Here is a 20,873-nt window from a genome sequence, read left to right as displayed (position 1 = left end):
CTTTAATTTAGTGAGACTAATTTTTGAAAATGCAAATAAAAGTGTCTTATTTGTTATTGAGAAGGATGCGGCCTTGTATGACTAAATTAATTGAAGTTCACAACTTATAATCTATCTATATTTTATTATACTAAAAGACAAGCGCCTCAATGTGAGGATGACAAATGTCACTCTCTCATTGGCTTATCTTATGTATAAAATATATCTATATAATTTTTGTTTACATATTCAAGCATAGTTATTTTTGTTCAACTTTAAACAATAAAAGCAAGTTTCTATACATGCATAAGATTTATATGATTTCCTAACATGATTAAATTTTTAATAATAAAATATATACTTTCCAATACTGCAAATAATCCATAACGTCTTTCCAATCTTTATTTATAGTCAAGTTAAAGAATAATACTGTAACTAATTTGAAGCAATATGATTAAAGTGCATAATTAAGGAAACAATAGCAAATATTTTGTATTTTGAAAGGCTAATATTTTTTTTTATGAAAATTAAATAAAATCGATAGAATTTAGTTTGACGTCAATTGTGAAATCAATACATACATTTAAAAACAAAAACAAAACAAAAAAAATAAAAAAACAGATGTAAAGTAAAATATTGTGCACCAATTATAAAAGTTATCCTAAATTCAATACAAGTTATCGAATGAATACAAAAGTTTTTGATAAAGATACAAAATAGTGTAAAAATTACTTTTATCGTTTGTTGTACTCCTCGACAAATACTGAATGCTGAGCCGAAATGTTGTCTTGGAAAAAAATATATAATCTTGAACATAAATTTAATTTTAATCGGCCTTTCATTTTCTATACAATGCCTTTTACATTGACCTTTTGTTTTTCTTACGTAAACAAAATTGAACCAAAAATCAATCTAAACAAGAAGAATAAATGTAAATTGAATTAGACATTTGACGGGAAAGGACAGATATAAAATGTATTATAACTATTACTCGTGTTTAAAATTGTAATATTCGGATTAACAATGCTATTACCTATGAATTCGTGCATTGCTCATGTACTATACTAGATATACAACAATCATGTGCAATAATCTATGTTGTTTTATACATAATAATACTTTTAACTATAATTTAGACTTACAAATAAACATTTTATAAAAAATAAAAAATAAAATATACATGTCATTTTTATTACACCTAAACATTATATAATAAGTCACATTGTTAAAGTTCTAATTATATTATTGGAATGTAGGTATGATACTATTTTCATGTACTTTACATTCTATGTAATTACGTATAGTATGAAAATTAATATATTTCGTGTAAAATAGTATGTGTATATAATATAATAATATTTTTTATAATATAAAAAAGTATATGTATATAATATAATATTTTATAACGCGGGTCCTCCATATCAAGTGTAGTCTCAATCACCACTGCACCAATTAGTTGTTGGTGTAGTGGTGATTGAGAATTTGAAACTACACTTAATTGGCAGGGAGGACCCGTGTTCGATCCCCTGCAACAACAATCGAGAGGGGAATGGAACTTAACAGCCCACAACTGATCCTCGAATCCGGATTAGCCCAAAGGGTGAACCGGATAGAACACCAAAAAAAAAATTGATCGAGCAACTCAATGCATATATGACGGGAATTAACTTATCCTTTATATATCTTATACAAAACTCTAAAGTCTATAATTTTTTCAAAATATAATGATAACATTTGTAAATTTTTGTTAATATGAAATATATAAACCCATCAAAATGTATATATAGTTAAATTGTTTAATAACTTATATCGAATGCGTAATTTTATTAAAATTATTTGCATGTAGTCATTAAATGTGTTGGATGTTGTGTAGCTATGCAATGTTCAAAACTTTAGTTGAGCTACTTTGATTTAGTGATTGTCAGTAAAAAGATATTGACTTCGATATTGAAATATAATAGTCTAATAAATTCTAAATAGAAAAATTAAAACAAAAGGAAATGAAAATAGTAAATGGCTTTAAATATGAAATAAACATAACCTTTTAAATCAATTTAGCGAATTCAAGAGACAACTTTAAGGCTTTTAAAATTAAATGGGGGAAACTATATGTAAAAGAACATTTTTAGAGATATAAATGTCCATGCACTATTATAAGAGTTTTGTTAACCTTTTTATAATTAAGGTAGGGACAAATCTTAATATATACTCCGTATATTTTATTTGTATAAAATTATCAGTATCCATACAACCATACCTATATACGAAGTATTTGTGTTGTATAGTGTATTTAATTAGCTGTTGGTTGTATGACTATTATATAATATATAGTTTTTTTTTTTTTTTTTTTTTTTTTGACGAGATATAATATATAGTTTTTGGCACAATGCTTAACTTAGGGAAGATATAAGGTTATTATTGTGTCTATAGATTTGGTGAGTGCAACGGGTAAATAAAACATGTATATATTAGAATGATTGTAGCTACTGATGCGGATGGTATGATAAGAAAATTTAAGTAGTTTTTTCTCAACGGGATATATAAAATGAATTAGTCCACTTCTCTTATATAGTTATGTGGAGTATTATTCAATTATTTTTTAATTAATAAAATAATATTATAAAAAATTAAAAGAATTTCAAATAACATAAAATACTATTCAAATCACGTTCCTTTAATTTTTTTTATTGACCATTAGTAACCAAGTCCTTTATTAGTAATTGAATTACCTTTGTTTTTATTTTTATTTTTCCTACGGGTTTTATTATTTGATTTATAAACCGTGCATAGCACGGGCACTATGCTAGTGAGAGGATATTATAAGACAATTAATTAGATCCAGGTGTTGGCTAGCTACATAATTAGATCATGTTTACAAGTGATCATATGATAGAAACAATTAATTAGCGTTCCGTACTTAACTAGTAATCATGAAAATGAAAATGAAAGCCACTTTCAAAAAGAACACACACTTTTAATATACTTGTAGGTAGTTGTATAATATTAGAGCTTATCTTGCTGCCAGCTATTCACTTGGATTTGGGAGTTCTTCAACAGTTCAACTTCTTTTTTTTTTTTTTTTTGGAGACGTTCAACTTCATATCTTCAACAGGCGTGAGGTGGATATGATTCTTTTAGATAGGGAAAAATAAAAATCTACATGATCTTATACGAAGTATGATTACATAGAGGTAAATAAGCTAGCTTAAATCATATCCGTATCACTAATTTAGCTAATTACGGACACATATTTTGTTATTGATGACTCAATGCCACTTCAAACCTTTATATTGTGACCAACTAGTGGACTTATATAGTTACAAACAATTATTTATGAAATCCTCACCATGACTAGTATTTTTCTCAGTAAGTTTAGGAAATATCTTAAGCTAATCTAATTTTAATTTGTGTATTACAGCCTTCAATTTAGAATGCGCAAAACATTTTTGGATCCTACAATGTCTGGCGTCGAGGTGTTAGCTATTGAGAGGCCATAGAGAAATAAAGGAAGAAATTTAAATAGAAAAGTAAATGAAAGCAAAGCAAAAGTTGCTATTTAATTTAATATACGGCCATGCATCTAAGCCCATTGATTAAGGAATTTACCACAAACATTAGGTGGCTTGTTCTACATGCATCTATGCAAGCCAATAGATTCAAGATTGAACATTCAATTGAATATGGTATTTAAAATTTGTATTGATATGCATTTTATTTTTAGATTTTTTTTTTCCTCTTCTTATTAATAGTTCAAAATATTTTAAGTATTAGTTATATTGTTACACTAAAAAACGTGAAACTTTCAATATTATTAAAAGAAAACAAAGAAATTTTGTTGATGAGACTGGATAATCCATAGATTGCTTGGGTAGGTTTGCAAAACAGAATATGCTTACTTTAAAGATATTCCGACATTCAAACATTGTTTCCTATATTTTCATTTTTAATATATATAATTTGTTGACGAAATTTAGTTGAAGTTGCTTCAGTACTTTAGCTTTACTTATTATTTTATTAATTAAAGTAGCATTTGCTATTATACCTATAGTACGTAACGGATACTCCGACACTCCGTAATTATTTAATGTAAGAGAGTATGTTACAAGTAACATTCTTTTTTTTTTTTTTTTTTTTTTTTTTGAGGGAAACATTATTAATTATTTAACATTCTAATTAAGTGTAAGCATTAATATTATTAAAAAAATTTACAGTATGTTTAAATTAGAGGAGGTGAAATTTTTTATTTCTGGGGCTTTCTCAAAATAGGATAACTTGAACTATCATAAAGTTTTCCTCAAAAAAAAAAAAAAAAAAAAAAAAAAAAAAACTTAAACTCATATAGCTCTAAATTTTACAATCAACCAAAAAGGCAAAAATAGAGTTATGTACAAGTAGATTTCCACACTACTAATTGCATTTTGTTTTGTAGTAAAATATCATTCCAATAATAGCTAGACTTAATTCCTCCACAAAATGTGAAATTCAATACCATGTTTGTTGGGGTTTATTTTGAATGCTCTATTGTAAAGTTTGTACTCTCTTTAGCTTAGTCAAATCTTGAACAACTTTGTTGATTTGTACTGTATTTACAGAAAAAATAGCATAGTAGAATCTTACAGGATACCATATTGTACTAATTTCCTTTTATAATTTTCACAAATGCAAAACTAAAAAATTTATGCTCCAATAATAAACACATACAATTAAACAATGACATAGTTTACGCTGTTTTAAGTGAATTTATTTCCTTACTCCGTAAAAGTCAGACAACATGTATGTTGAAGTACAAGTTTACATAAACAAACAATGATTTCACTCCAAGTTATTCCAAGTAATAGATCACACTTGTATCAATGTGCTACTTTAAGCACTTAAATTACCAACACAGTGTTAACTCACTTAAAAATAATGAAATTTATGACAGATCTTAGTGGTACAGAGATCAAATTTACCAAGTGAGAGTGCTTAAGGTTGAAATTCCCCATTCTCTTAACCTCCCTTCTATTCTTAGATATTTGTGAAAAATAAAATACTCCGTATCTAATCAAAAGACGAGTACAAATTTAAGAGTAAGTTAATTAAATATGCCCGCCAACTAAAAAGCTAAGCTGCATGCACTGTAAAGCTAAACAAAAAAAAAATATTAAAAAATTAGTACGAGTATTAATAGAAATGGACCAAATAGTTGATGCCTTTTCTCCCAAGTAATTGACGACCAAATTAAGTATGCAAATTCCAAAATAACTTTCGCAACGAGTACTTTCATCATGTCTTTTGATTAATTTACCATTTACTAAAAGTGTTGACTAGGTTTAATATTATATATCAAGGATTTTGACTCCCGAAAATATTGTTAAATGATGCCCCCATTTAACGTATTGGCCAAGCAAGTCTAATCTTTAATTATAAAGCTAAGCCTAATCTTTATTTATCTTTTGCAAGTACTGACGATGAAAGCATAACGTGTCGTGTGCACATTGTGTATTTGTGTGTTTACTACAAGTAGTATCCAATGGTGATTAAGTAATTTTTGCAGGCTCAGAGAATTCTAGAAACATGATTGATCAGTCTTTGATGAATGTATAATGTTAGGGTTAATCTCACTTTAAGAGGGGTTTATTAATACGATTGATTTACGTTCATCATTCTTTTACTCACGTATATATATCAATTTTAGGAATTTTGTTAACGATATACTCATATTATTAATTTATTATTCTCCTTTAACACATATAGAATAAAGTGATGAGCAGCTAAAATATTAATTCAGATCAAGGCCATATTTTGTGGATTGGTTTTTGATTTTATTTTACAAATATAGCCTGATCATAATCGTATTTTAACTCAATGTTACTCGACCCCGTCTCTTTTTCAAAAACATAAATGAATTATAATTTGATACTCGTACTTGTAATATAATCGGAACTAATAAGTTACTCAATCTAATGCACTTACGGAGTAGTATTGATGAGTAGTTGGAGATTGGACTTTCACTTGAATTTAGGGGTTGTTTGGTTGCACAAAGAAAATGAGGGGAGTGAAAAATCATGGAAATTTGAAAATTAGATTCAATTAGGTCAAAAAAACAAGTGAACTACTAACTCTGTATTCACTCACTCATTTTCAACAGAGAGGGTAGCATATCCCCAAAGCTACATACGTAGGATGCATGTGCCCTAAAACGTGTTCTTCAGCTGAGACTTGAGACATAAGCCTTGTGCTGAAACTACAAACTTTTGATGCATCATTAATATAATTGGGTTTTAATGATTGGTGATTTGGTGTTGTCTTATTTGTTTTTAAATTAAATTTCACAAATTTTAATTTTTTTTTCCTGAAAATTATAAAATCATGTGATTATTTAATAACATTTTTTCTAGATGTGAGACAATAAGAATGAAACTCATCTTTTGGGAAATGATTTTGGCACACCCTAAATTGATTTTGGCACACCCCTATGTGAGAAGAGTATAGAAAACTATGCTCTCACATCGGGGTGTGTCAAAATCAATTTAGGGTGTGCCAAAATCAGTTTCCCATCTTTTGACTTTGAGTTATATGTTCGAGTTCTCTCAACTACATTTGCTTTACTCTCAAACGTTGACCACTTGACCAGGTTTAGTAACATTATCAGCGTGTAGATTGGGGGACATCCCCTTGCTTCACCTTTTCCTCTCTCCACGATCACACGTACATTTGAATCTATCTACACTTGGTGGCCTGGTATAGTGCCATATAACAATAAGAGAGGCAATCTAGTTACAACTTCTTAATGCGAATGCTACTTGTCAATTAGACAATTAGTTGTATAGAGCCGTATCTTTTATGTGGGTCCTTTGAATTCCATTAATAATTTGACTAAAAAGTGATAAATTTATATGTGAACAAAAGTACAAAATCAAAGTACAACAATGATGTCATTAATTTGTGTTTAATTAGGGAGATTATAATAAGTGTGTAATGTGCGTACAAACAATGGTAATTGCATAAATAGAATGAAGATAAGGCAGTTTGTTTTGGTACTCTATCTACATTAATTTTGGACGTGTGGCTAACTAAGTTGGTAGAATTGGCAATGAGTCAATTAGTAGTAGGCAAAGTCCATTTACTTTTAGCTTCAAAAGTCATTACGGCAAATAAGCATGTTTTGCTGACTTTTGTTTCAAGAACTCTATTTAGTCACACTTGAATATTATTATTATGGTTGAAATTTTGAAAATAAGTCAGTGACGAGGTTCGATTTCACATAGTAGCTAGCTAAACATTGTCCGTCGGCATACCCTTGTTAAATTATAAATCATTACGGAGTATATTTGATGATATTCAAATTTAGTAACTTTTTTGTTAATAGTAACAAAAAAAAAAAAGCTGATAATTTCAATTAAAGATTTCTTATATGTAACACGGCCTACTTCATAGCAGGCTAGCAACATGTATAGAGTTATCAATAGGGTTACTAACTTAACGACCATTTATACATGAGTTTATAAATAAACAATAAGATTACCAATTTTCTAAATAGGGTTACTAACTTAACGACCATTTATACATGAGTTCATAAATAAACAATAAGATTACCAATTTACTAAATACTACGTATATGAGGTTAGTCAGTCATGAATCATGCATATAAATTAAAGAAACGGTGTTATCGATCATACTCTCTCTTATTTGGTATGTCAGCCCTTGCAAACCTTAGCTACTCCGTGTTATGTTGTGGATTATTTTAGTGAAAGTTTTTTTTATTGCAGAGTTTATTCTTTTCCTTGTAACATTTTGAGGCCTACGGCTCATATATTTCTATTCAATTATATGAACTTCTTATCTGATTTAGCCTGAATTTTTCCACTCTGCTTTGGTCCGGTCTAATTGTGATCAATCATTATATGAAATAAGGTAAAGATTTGTGCTTCAATGGTTAGCTAATGGCTTCCTATATATTTAAATGAGCTTAAATTTCTCAATTAGCTTTATAAGTTTAATTATATTAATATTTTAGCTTTATAAATTGTATTATTTAGTTCCAGTAGTCAAATTGTATTTTTTAAAGCTTCGATGGTCAAGTTAATAGCTAAAAACTTTTAAAAATTACAAAAAGTCTCTAGCTACAACCATTGGAGTTGCACTATACTACTTATACATTGTATAACTAATATGAATATGTAGTAGAGATTACTGTATGAATCAATCTTTTTATCAATCTTGAATTTGAATTTGAATTTGTTTTTACATCACAAAAGAACAAAATTTATGCACATTCTATATATAATCCAGCAATGTTACCGTCCAATCCGATTAAAAAAAAGAAAGATTTCCTAACTTAAGTGAAGTCGTTTTCTACAACAGGCAAAATGCATTTAAGGACACATGGCAATTAAATGCAGGGTTTGACTTAAATCGCTACATTATTATTTATACATTTATTTATTTTTTAATTTACTATACTACTCGTAGGAACTAAGGAATGAAGTTCTACTATGTACTCGTTGGTAGTATGAAGGAAAAAGTGTATATAGAGTGTTATTTACCGAAAGGGAAACAAATACTGGTTATGGTCCACAAGCGTGTGCTTGCTTTTCCGCGGTTTACACTTTATACTTTAATAGTCACTTCAATTCGTCCTCTATTATTGTTATGTTTCACATGATACTTGAGTTTTTCATCTTCTCTTGTCTTATACTCCCGTGTTTTATGGAGTAAGAGTAATTTTTTATTACTCGTATAATATTTGTTTCATAGATTTGGTTAGACAGAAATCTTACAATGAGATTTTGGTTAGACATGATGAAATCTTACTATGAGATTAGTGGTACTAGTATAGATTTTTCCTATTGTTTATTTTTTGTGATATAAATAAATATATAAATGTACAAGATAAGTATAGATTGGACTTTCTTATGCAAACTATAAACATGCATGTACTAAAATGACGAACAAAATGTTCCACTTTAGTATGTCTTCAATATTGCTAGCTACTTATCAATTGTACTATCTAGCTTGTATATATATATGTGGAGTGTAATTATGCGTGCTTTAGAAGAATTTAGGTTTATGTTTGAGATGTTATGGAAAATATTGCATTAATAAGGAAACTTCTTTTCTTTCCTAAGGAAATATTTTAGTTTAGTGCAAATTAGATTAAGAGGGAAAACTGTTTCTTATAAATATAGATAATATGTTTTTCTTCCCGCAATATGACCTTGAAATCGTAGGTATATAATCCTTTGGGATATACGGAGTACGTATAGTTTTACTGTCCTTGGATGTACAATTTAGGTTAATGTATTCGTATGAAAGATGTAAATGCCACTTGATTTCAATAAACGTTCAATGAACTTTGCTACACTCACACCTATGTGGAAGCTAATCACGCTGTCAACAAACTTTCTAAACTTATTGGTCACAATATTCCATGAATAGCGCAAGGTATATCATTGCTGTAAATTTCAATAGAAACTGTTGAGCCCATGAACAACCCACATGTGAGCATTCTTCTTGTCCCACACTAAACACTAAGGGGGAGTGTAGTGGTTATGAAATCCCACATTGAAAGAATTCAAGAGTTACCACCACAATATAAGGCTAAGGGGCTATTCCCTTCATTGCCATATGGTTTTGAGGTGGAACCTCCTTGGTCTTGTAAAGTGATGGACTTGCACTCTCCCATGACGGGTGCGGCCCAGACCCGTATTTAACAGAAACTTTCAAAGTCATTATTTAATCTTAAAGCTTAGGTTTTTCCCTTCAAACCAAAAAATGTTCCTTAAAATTATGCTTCCCGACTTCATTTTTGGGATCATGTAATTGTTTGAAACCATACTAGAATAATTTTTCATTTGTAGTTCTCTATCAAACATAATACGAGTAATAGATAGACAAATATTGACTAATGATAATCAAGTAAAAGGTTAAGCCTAATAAAAAGTCTAAAAGTAGACCATACTATACTTTCTCCTCCTCACGTGCTTTAGGGGATGCAAACTACTTACGCAAGCAATTACGGAATAAAACCGGCCAACTGTAACAACATTTTTTTTGAGGTTTAAATGGGTCCATGTATTTCTATGTTACTTTTCTCACCATTTTTTGCTAGTTCAAGCGCCTTCCTTTTTTACTTTTTATTATTTTTTTTCCAAAATTAGTTTAGGAAATTCATACCTTTCTAACGCTTTGAAATAGACTTTTCAATTATATTTTTTTTAATAAACCTTGATTTCCCGGCCTATAAATATTAGAGTACATAACGCTTCATTTCTTATCTCTCAAATTCTCTAATAATTCATTGGTCTCAACAACATTATATTCTTCTTCTTTTATATTCTTTACTTGCTCCCAACAAATTTTACATTCTAGTTTCCTTATACCCTAACAAACACTACCCAATACCACCAACTACAACACAAGAACAAAAGAAACATTCCTAGCTGAAAATTCTTGTTAGTTGTTAAAAAATGAAGTCGTCAATGAGCAACGGTGCTTACGATAGTCATCAACTTCTTTCCAAGGTAGCAACAAACAATGGGCACGACGAGGATGTCGAATATTTTGATGGGTGGAAGGCTTATGATAATAATCCTTACCACCATATCAACAATCCTAATGGTGTAATTCAAATGGGACTTGCTGAAAATCAGGTTAGTCATACATTATTTTGGTGTCTTTAATATACATAACATGCATGTACTTTTAATGTTATTTCATGTTGACTTATATATAAATTGTGAAATTATGGTGAATTACTAACATGAATGTATATGCTATGTTACATGCAGCTTAGCTTTGATTTAGTTAAGGAGTGGATGCTTAAAAACCCACAAGCTTCAATTTGTACACCTGAAGGAGTCGATAAGTTTACGGAAATTGCTATATTCCAAGATTACCATGGCTTGCCCGAGTTCCGTTCTGTAAGTTTTTATTACCCTCTCTACAGAATTGACTCGTGCCCTTATGAATATATTTTTTAACGTTATGCTATCATTACAGGCTGTTGCAAAGTTCATGGGGAAAGCGAGAGGTGACAAAGTGACATTCGACCCGGAACGAATAGTAATGAGCGGAGGAGCAACCGGAGCGAATGAGACAATATTGTTTTGCTTAGCAGATCCAGGAGACGCATTTTTGGTCCCCTCACCTTATTATCCAGCGTACGTGTACTTGACAAATCACCTTCATCATTTATTGACATTTTTATTACACTTTGTAGGATTAGTAGACTTTTTGCAACATAAAAAGTCGGTTAAACTTACGTATGAAAATATGAGTTGTAACTTGTAGAAAGTGCAACCTGAATAATCATTTTCTGATCCCTTTTTATGTTGAGTTAACATATGTAATAGGTCACCATGCACTATAAGAAACAACGATATCTATATGTTACTAACCTTCATACACGGTCGTATAAATTTAAAATTATAAAAGAACTACGTGGTTAGAGTGTGTTCGCTAGCTATGTCATTTAATCTTATAAAAGTTGTACTTTGAATGTGATCGAACATGCATTAGGATAACTAATTTAGGTCATAAACCAAGTAGCATATACAATTGATATAGGTATATAAAAGAATTGAAAGGGATGTTGTAAATCTTAATTAGTCAAACACATGTTTTCAAGTTGGACTAAGTTGTATAATTCCAATTTGACTTAGGTAGTATTCTGTATTAGTCAAAGTGTATTACATGCACAAGGTAGTATTATACAAGTATATATGCTCCAATATGTTGGATTAATGGCTTTAAAAGCTGTAATTGTATCATTGCATCACATAATATATACTTGTACTTCGTAGTAAAAAGTTTTTTCTAGTGGAAATATAAATATTAATACTTTTAAATTCATTAATCCAACATGATATACGTACATACTAATCAATATTTGAAGTCAAGTGTCAACTACAAATCAAATTCTATTCACACAAGTCCATCCATCTTATGTATAATCATGTCATGCGTCAATAATATAATTGTTGCAAAATTGATCACGATCTAGCTAATTAATGTGGACGACAGCTAGCAACAAAATCTTAATAATAAACATAATTTTAACACTGTTATCCAAAGTTTTCAATTTTTGGGTGGTATTGTACGTCTAAATACAAATATTTCCCAAAAGATTAAACCTTGATTAAATCGTACAAACATTAACGACGACATAATTGAATTTCAAAGTGTGTATTTGTCATATACTTTATTTCCAAAAGAGCATTACTATTACCAGACAAAGAGGTTCCTTGTGTCCTACAACAAACCAACATGACCTATACGTGTAGGGAACATTGAAAATGATTTAATTAGCCACTAATTATTGATTTTTATGTCATTTTCATGCAGATTTAACCGTGATTTGGGTTGGAGAACTGGCGTAAAACTAATTCCAATTACATGTGAAAGTTGGAACGGTTTTAAGATTACTGAACAAGCCGTAATCTCAGCTTATGAAGATGCACAAACGAATAACGTTCGTGTTAAGGGCATAATCGTCACAAACCCTTCTAATCCTTTAGGGATAGTCCAAGATAAGGATACCCTAAAAATGTTGGTAAACTTTGTGAATGACAAAAGGATTCATCTAGTATGTGATGAGATATATGCAGCTACTGTATTTAGCTTGCCAAGTTACACTAGTGTGGCCGAGATTGTAACGGACATGCCACACGTTAACCTTGACCTTATTCACATCGTCTATAGCTTGTCTAAGGACATGGGCATGCCAGGGTTCCGAGTTGGGATTGTCTACTCTTACAATGACCGCGTTGTGACCACTGCTCGTAGGATGTCTAGCTTTGGGCTCGTTTCTTCACAAACGCAACATATGCTAGCCGCCTTATTGTCCGATGATGAGTTCGTGACAAGGTTCTTATACACAAGCCGAGAAAGGCTATCGCAAAGGTATATTTATTAGACCTATTAAGTTCAAGACCACAAATTGTGCATAACATATACTCCATTTACACTAATATTTGATATACCATGCATGTATATATGTCATGCACATGATGTGTTAGTCTATTTTGACTAGTCAAGATATAATGGACTTCAATTTATATTAGGGCATATACATGTCTTAGACAAAGTACTAATTTTCGGTACCCTTGTTTCAGGCATCAATATTTTACAAGCGAATTGTCTAAAGTTGGGATCGAGTGCCTAAAGAGCAACGCAGGACTATTTGTATGGATGGACTTGCGACACCTATTGGAGGAGGCAACAATGGAAGGGGAATTGAAGTTATGGAGAGTAATTATAAACGATGTGAAGATCAATGTATCACCAGGGTCATCATTCCACTGCTCGGAGCCTGGATGGTTTAGGGTGTGCTTCGCAAACATTAATGATGCAACCGTAGAAGTTGCCCTCCAAAGGATTAGATCCTTTGTAAGGCGCGAGGTAAAACCAAAAACATCGCTTAAGAAGAGGAAGGAACAGATGCAACTTGGTCGTCTTAGCTTTAACAATCGAAGAATCGACGAAAGTGGTCTCATGTCACCACATAACTTGTTATCACCTCATTCTCCTATTCCTCAATCTCCACTCGTTAAAGCCAGAACCTAAAACATGCCAAGTAATACTATATATATGAAGAAATATATAAATCTAAGTATAAATAAAAGAATATTTGTAGTACGTAAGATTTTTTAATGGCTATATTCCAACGATTTTTGCAGTTTTTCTGATATTTCAGACTGCCTACTAGTGATTCGTTGGGATTATTGTTGTATAAGTTTAAGGGCCTGGGTCAATTGTATTTAGGTTTTTTCCCCAGATTTTTTTTGTTTGGGGTTACCATATTAATTAATAATAATATTAGTGTTGTGTAATAAGATCTTACACATATTTACATATTTGTTAGTGAAATATACTCCGTATTTACATATTTAATTCTTAGTTTGAAAATCATTGCTCAGCTCCTTGGTCGGCTTTTGTCCTTTAGCATCACCTTATATTATAAATCTATTCAAATTATGCACACTAACAAGTACTCCCTCCGTCCCTTAATTACATTCTTTCTTCTAACATTTATTTTTCACATAATAAAGAGAAGTAGAAATGTAATTTAGGGGCGGAGGGAGTAGTAGGTAGATGAGAATCACACAACTTGATAATTAATGTTACTAAAAAACGAGGTAAGAGCAACATTAAACAAATACGGATGAAGAAAATAAAAGATTAAACAGCTCAAACACAAACGTTCATTTACATTCTATAGGCCTAATGTTAAAGTTGGCTAAGGCCCAATGAATAGATTTAGGCCAGCCAACTTTAACATTGGGCCTCAACCAAATTTACGAGTAGGCCCAATGAATACATTACTCGATAACCCATATTCATCAACATCGATCCAATAATGACTCCGAGTTAGATCATAACTTCACTCTTATACTACCCTTGCAGACTTTTTCTTTTTTTTTTTTTGTTTGTCTTATGGAGTTTTTATTTTTTTTATTTTTTTTTTATTTTATTTCAAAAAAAAAAAAAAAAAAAACTATCTCAAGGTATGTATTCATTTAACAAGATTCTGTGTTTTGAAATACATATTTATCCTTAAATCATTCAAAGATATACATAACATATGCACATAGGGTATTAGAGTGTGTAAAGAACATACCAACTACCAGCAAATCTATTACTTTGTATACTCTATTAATACTCTCTCCCCTTTAAATTATTTGCAACGATTAGACGTGTAATCGTTGCAAATAATTGGAAAAGGAGGTAAAAATAGACTTTAGGTTACGAAATATAATAAACATTGGTACGCTACATGCTTGATGCTACATGGAGAAAAACAGCAAGATTGCCAAGATAGATACACACCATCCTTACATCAGGAAGGCGCAAACATCTCTGCCTACGATTTTGGCATGCATTTTGTTGATAAGATTAATTTTAGAGTAGTTTAATTATTGCTTATTTAATCAATTAATGGTTACACAATTTTTAAAAATTCGAATTATATACATAGATAATGGAATTCCAATCATTCTAAAGTCAGGCCAAATAAAACTTGTGAAATGGAGTGGATGATCATAGTGTCATCGTCAAACATCCCTTGTGTTGTTCTAGCAGCCACAAACTAACATTCTCTTTTGTCATCATCGATCGGCCTTAAAAAAATTAAAATTACAAAAAAAAAAAAAAAAAAAAAAAATCATTAATTTATAATATTTGATACGTAGTTTTTTGTCCTTTCTCTCAGGTGTATATGTCATGAGTTAGGCCTTGTACGTATTTTCGTAAATCTTGTATTAAAGTATAGTACACCCAAATTAAATGTTCTAATAATATATAATACAAACTAACTCAATATTAATACTCGCAGTTGTACGTAAAACCGCTGAATCAACTTTAATAGCTTGTGATTCCTAATGTGTGCAAACTCCGGATCCTTAAGATAAGTCTTCATTTTTCAACACAATCCATGCTAAGCAACGGTGATAAATTATTAACTACGACGAAATACTAATTAACATAAGTAATTAGGTTTTTCCGTTTTACTTTGTACGTACTTCTTAATTTCGTATATATATAGGAACTACCAATTCACAATGGGAGTTAGTATTTGACATCATCATTATGGTTGAGTGTAATTGAGCTAGACATTAGACATATTTTTGGTTGTTGTGGTTGGACGAAAGCAAAAATGGAATGTATAAGGGGTGCAATTCTCTTTAAATTAGTATTTAGTCTTTACTAGTTGGAGTAGGAAGGAGATTATTTATTCATATGATACTACACAATTTTATTTGTGGCTCATAATAATAAGACTCAGCCTGACCTACCAAAATGCAATTGATGACAATTTTGATTTTATTCTTAATTTGCCTTTTGTTAATCACCTTTTTATTAAGTGTCTTATTAAACCTACCTTTTTTCTTCTTTGCATGTATATATCATACTATTATATGATTTTACGTTAGTGACAATTGATAAGGTGCTGAGGTCGAACAAGCTAAGTTTATAATTTAATTTTATAATTCTTGGGATGGCGTTTTTTAGTTGAGATTAGACTGTGTTCCTATTCCCATCACTCAAGAGTCAAGATATAATAATGCGTGGCTACGTGAGAGTTATATGTATATATAAATACAAATATTATAAAGCGTTTCTAAGAAATTAAAATTAAATTTACTATGTTGTGCTCTTCCTTTTTATTGATTCTCAATCCATGTTATTCACATATAAAATCAAAAATGGTAAATTGGTAATCAGCACTATTTTATTTCTACAAAATTATATTAATTAATTAGTACTTTGTATCATTATTCAATATCATCTATATAGGTAGTACATTATATTATTAGATATGTCATATTACATGGTATTGTTTACCTAAAAACAGTATATCGGTATCACTAGCCACCTTGATTAAAAAATAAATAGAAGAGCAAGTCAACCTTGTCTAATTTAGCAATGAGCTAATTATTAAAGTAAAATTCTATTACACTAGCTAATTCCGTGTTTTAGTAAATAAATACATTATAATCTCATAAAACTAACTATTTTTTGGTCTGGTTTACAATGTTGTCAACTATTAAGGGACCCAATTAGATTGTATTTGTGCGTAGAAAAGCAAAAAGTATATTCGAGGGTCGGCATTTACAACCATATAAATACCAATAACAAACATTATAGAATTAGATTAATATAATAATAAATCAATATAAAAATACTTGTATATATAAATGCATGGCAGAAGAAATTGACATGAACTATTGTCCCACATAAATGAATAGTTGTATACCAACGTAACATTATGTAATTTGGGCGTAAGTTTGTGGGCATCATTAGCTAGCGACCCACCCTGATCGAAGCCCTTTTGGCTTTCAGCATTTCACCATTCATTCTTACTTTCCTTTGCCCCACTAGCCGCCCAAGAACAAGCTTGTATCAACTTCATTAGATCGATCTAGGCTTTCATGCATTTATTTGGACGTACATGTTTCTTCATAATCACTACTCCCTACTAATTTTTAATATACGCGTGGCTTAAAATAAGTTGATCTGTAATCGGATTTGGCTTAGCTAGCTTAGCTTGATTCAATTTGGAGATGAAAGTTCAAGAACTTTGATGAATACTTAAGCTAGCATGGTACATACACAATTGTACTTATCAATCAAAATTTGAGGTGATCGTGAATTAGCTTAGCTTATACAACTGTTAATTTTACCGAACACATCTTATGGCTAAGATTGTATCATACATTCATACATAATGAATCAAACTGCTCACAAGCTTTGCTTTTCGATACAACTTGATCATGATATAGATTGCTAAACTAATTTTACTATGGGCTCAATTATTGTTCCTCATTTTGATGATGGTAAATTCCCATCATATTATTCACTCACATCACTAAGTACAGTACTGTAAAAAAAATTTGCCGCATTTAACATGTGTAAAATCTTTCATGTGTAAGCCAACATCGTATTATTAGCAGCTCAACAATCACATCAACAATGTGTCTTTCTACTATGACACACTAATTAATTAATTTTTCAAAATTACACACTGAATGCAATGTTTATTGAATGACGAACTTACACTCTTAACATCTAAGGAGATTGTTTTGACAATTAATTAAATACTCCAAGAAAAATTATATACAATGATCGAAGGTCTAGATAAGAAAAGTAACAAGCTTAGCTTAATATACTAATTTAACGAGCTTAATTAATTAGCTCATGTTGCTACCAAAAATATTACTTAAGGCGCTATACATGCTTGATCGATCACATAACCCACTTCTGAAAAATAGATCAGAGAAGCAGAAGCCATCGAATGAATATGTTCGTTGATTGCATTCTTTGTTCAAGGATCATTTGCCCTTGATGCCCAACCTTGGTAAATAAAGAGGCCGACGGATTGTTTTTCAGCATATAGTACAAGCATTCGGGTTCTCTTCCATGCTTTGAACATAGTAGTGTGTAGTCATTTGAGGGTTGTATTGCTTATAAGCCATGACAAGGTCGAGCACGGGGTCAGGCTTCTTCTCTTCCTCTTTTTTGCCCTCTTCTTTCTTTGGCTCCTCTTTCTTTTCCCCTTCCTTTTTAGGCTCTTCCTTCTTCTCTTCCTCTTTTTTGCCCTCTTCCTTCTTTTCCCCTTCTTTCTTCTCCTCTTCTTTCTTCGGTTCTTCCTTCTTCTCCTTCTCCGGCTCTTTTGCAGGTCCTACGATGATTATGTGCGTGGTTGGCCAATTCTTGCGCAATTTGCTTACTACGCTTACTGGATCCACCGTGCCAATCACAGTTAACTTCTGCTCTTTCATGTCCATGGCAATAGAGTCAATCCCTACATTTTTAATTAGGTAAAATTGCATTAGAAAATTAGCAGATTCTAATGTAGGAAACAAGATTCTTAGAAACCTTAATTGTCTTGTTAGTTGTTACTAATGTCAATTTTCAAGAGAGGTAGTTAGTCGTGGAAATTTGTGAAAAGTAATTAAGTTGATAATAGGTACCATTCCAAAGCCAAATCAAAATGGAGTATTTTTCTCATGGATATTCAAAAAAGGAACAAATAATATTGCATTGTTAGTTTGTTACTAAATATTGACTACTCCGTAGTAATTATATACCCGTATTAAAATTTATCAAATCTTAAGTACAAGTAACGGATGTGGAGTATTACGGAACATGATTAATTTAGTAAAATGGCCTAACCTATATGGAATGGAGGGAGTAGAACTATACAAGTATAAAGGAAAACTCTAGTATGGCATTAACGAAATTATTGGACCATATAGACGATTAAGATTTAAGACCAATAGATGATAGATGGACTTGTAGTCAAAATGGAACGCTTTGATGGATAGAAAACATCCTTGTAAAAAGTTTGTCAAATAACCACAATTATTGAAAAGATCATATCAAAATCATCTTATGATACTATAATAGCATATGCTTAAGACTATTCAAAGCCGACATGGGTTTGCTTAGAAATTCCCAATGTCACCAAAAAAAAATGCGTTTGTTTGATCTTCACCATGGAAATCAATTCAACAAAAGAGAGTTTTCATGTACACTACCTAACTTAAATCAAATTTATACTAATAATCACTTAGAAAGCTCCAGCAAAAATAAAACTTGCTCACTCAATCAGAATTGTACCGGAATTATTTATTACGGAATAATTAATTAGATGGGGTTATTCCTTAAATACCAAATATCTTCTATAAGCAAGGCTACAATTATACATGGTGACATGATGAAAAATGAGGTCCTAACTAGTACAGAGTAACAAAATCCGAGAGTTTGTGTACGATAGGTCACGGGTTTACAGCCTCATGAATTCAAATATCCTTTCACCTACTCCCTAACTTACAAAACCCTTGTGGTTCAAAAAATGATGACATGATCCAGGACAATATTCCAATTCACTAAACAAAATCAATAATGACAACATAATAAATAAAGTTCAATATTTTATTTTAGAAGGGAATGATATCGAAAGTAGTGTGGGGTCAACGAATTGCTAATTATTGATGAAATCAACTTCAAGCTTGCATCAGAAGTAATATTCCAAATAGAATCGTATCATCCGAAACATTCCTTTTATTTATTTATAATATGAAATCTAACCAGAATTATTTTGTTAATCATCCAATTAAATCAATAATCCAGAACACAAAAAGAATTCCAAGAGGTGAAAATTATGTAATTTGTTGAAGTACCTGGAAGAGTAGAAACTGACTTAAGAGCTTTTTGCTTCGCCTTGTCATCATGCAAGTCCAATTTCAACACAATTTTCTGTCATTAATTCAACCAAACAAACATTATTTCACAATTAATATTCAATTTCAAAAAAAATTATTATGAAACAGAACACAATTAAAACAGGGCTTTCAACATAACAGATAATTATTTTACCCATGGACTTAATTAATTAATTTCATTTTATTTCTTTTTCCAAGCTAATTAATCAACCAAAATTAGTTTAAATTTTCGGAATTATTGATCGTAATTATACTGAGGCAACTTAGCATTACACGAAATCAACAACAAAAGGGGAAAACAGAGCAAAACAGAGTATATCATTTCTTAAATTGCTTACTTTATAAGCTAATTAACTTACTGCTTAATATTACTTACAAAAAAATGGTTCAAATAAAAAGAATATGATCGAAAAATACAGCTAAAGCAAAAAGATATAACCCTTTTAATCAAAGACAGAAAAAGATAATACCCCTTTGAAGTTTGAACTTGAAACTTTAATTATATAAAATAGAATCTAAAGAACTTTCAGGCAAAAATTTCTGGAATCAGAATCCGAATTATTGGAGAAAAATTATACCTTCATTTTTAATTTTCCTAAAGATTGTATCTTTGAATCTTTAGATCTGAAATTTGAAGCAGAGACAAAGAAACTGAACTCTGAATGCAGAGGAAGAAAGAAGAGAGAGAAAGGGAGGAAAATAAAGGTGATGGCTTTTTAGAGAGAAGAGAGGATACGAAATCGAATATTTTCGGGGTTTTTATTCTAAGGATATGAGTGACATTTTGTTAGGCAAGATAGACTAGTATCTTTTACCATATCTTTGTAATTTACTTTGATATATTTTCCTAGATATATTTCCTATCGTATCTTAGGAAATAATACTTAGTTTCCTAGTTTTGATAGAATTAGGAAAAGATATTCCTTGTGGCTCAAGGAGTACAGCAGCTTGTATAAATATGCAATATGGTGGAATAATAAAGGCGAGCAATTGAGTTATCATATTATCATGGTATCGGAGCTACGGTACTAACAAAATTAAATTTTTTTTTTTAAAACAACAACCACCATGGGTGATACACCACCGCCACCACCACCACCTCCTAAAATTGAGCCTAACTCTCCCTATTACCTTGGACCTCAAGATCGTCCGGGTGATTTTATAACTAATCAAAGACTTAAACTT

The 20,873-nt window shown here is 30.7% G+C and overlaps 2 protein-coding genes across 2 annotated transcripts; one reads left to right on the top strand and one right to left on the bottom strand.

The window, feature by feature from the left end:
* The first annotated feature begins 10,251 nt into the window (after nucleotides 1-10,251).
* Nucleotides 10,252-13,703, top strand: LOC145614327 (1-aminocyclopropane-1-carboxylate synthase-like). The gene is made up of 5 exons (XM_081669366.1): nucleotides 10,252-10,613; nucleotides 10,752-10,883; nucleotides 10,963-11,123; nucleotides 12,307-12,864; nucleotides 13,077-13,703. Exons 1-5 carry the CDS (start codon nucleotides 10,431-10,433, stop codon nucleotides 13,525-13,527), a joined length of 1,485 nt encoding a protein of 494 aa, XP_081525492.1. The 5' UTR covers nucleotides 10,252-10,430; the 3' UTR covers nucleotides 13,528-13,703.
* A 3,719-nt stretch (nucleotides 13,704-17,422) lies between these two features.
* On the bottom strand, nucleotides 17,423-20,464 carry LOC145613474 (heavy metal-associated isoprenylated plant protein 39-like). Its single transcript, XM_081668588.1, has 3 exons — nucleotides 20,267-20,464; nucleotides 19,647-19,722; nucleotides 17,423-18,265 (listed from the first exon to the last, which is right to left on the bottom strand). Exons 1-3 carry the CDS (start codon nucleotides 20,270-20,272, stop codon nucleotides 17,847-17,849), a joined length of 501 nt encoding a protein of 166 aa, XP_081524714.1. The 5' UTR covers nucleotides 20,273-20,464; the 3' UTR covers nucleotides 17,423-17,846.
* Nucleotides 20,465-20,873: the final 409 nt, after the last annotated feature.

The sequence above is a fragment of the Chenopodium album genome, chromosome 25, assembly GCF_948465745.1.
Source record: "Chenopodium album chromosome 25, dcCheAlbu1.1, whole genome shotgun sequence".
In the NCBI taxonomy this organism is placed as follows: Eukaryota; Viridiplantae; Streptophyta; class Magnoliopsida; order Caryophyllales; family Amaranthaceae; genus Chenopodium; species Chenopodium album.
Note: the sequence above shows the minus strand (reverse complement) of the source record. Positions and strands in the feature narration are given on the sequence as shown.

What these genes read in the sequence shown, in the direction of transcription:
- LOC145614327 (XM_081669366.1), top strand. Translation starts at nt 10,431, where the DNA reads ATGAAGTCGTCAATGAGCAACGGTGCTTACGATAGTCATCAACTTCTT. An exon ending in GCTTGCCCGAGTTCCGTTCT is followed by an intron (nt 10,884 to 10,962) that starts GTAAGTTTTTAT and finishes CTATCATTACAG; the next exon opens with GCTGTTGCAAAGTTCATGGG. An exon ending in CCCTCACCTTATTATCCAGC is followed by an intron (nt 11,124 to 12,306) that starts GTACGTGTACTT and finishes ATTTTCATGCAG; the next exon opens with ATTTAACCGTGATTTGGGTT.
- LOC145613474 (XM_081668588.1), bottom strand. An exon ending in GTCAGTTTCTACTCTTCCAG is followed by an intron (nt 18,266 to 19,646) that starts GTACTTCAACAA and finishes TTAAAAATGTAG; the next exon opens with GGATTGACTCTATTGCCATG.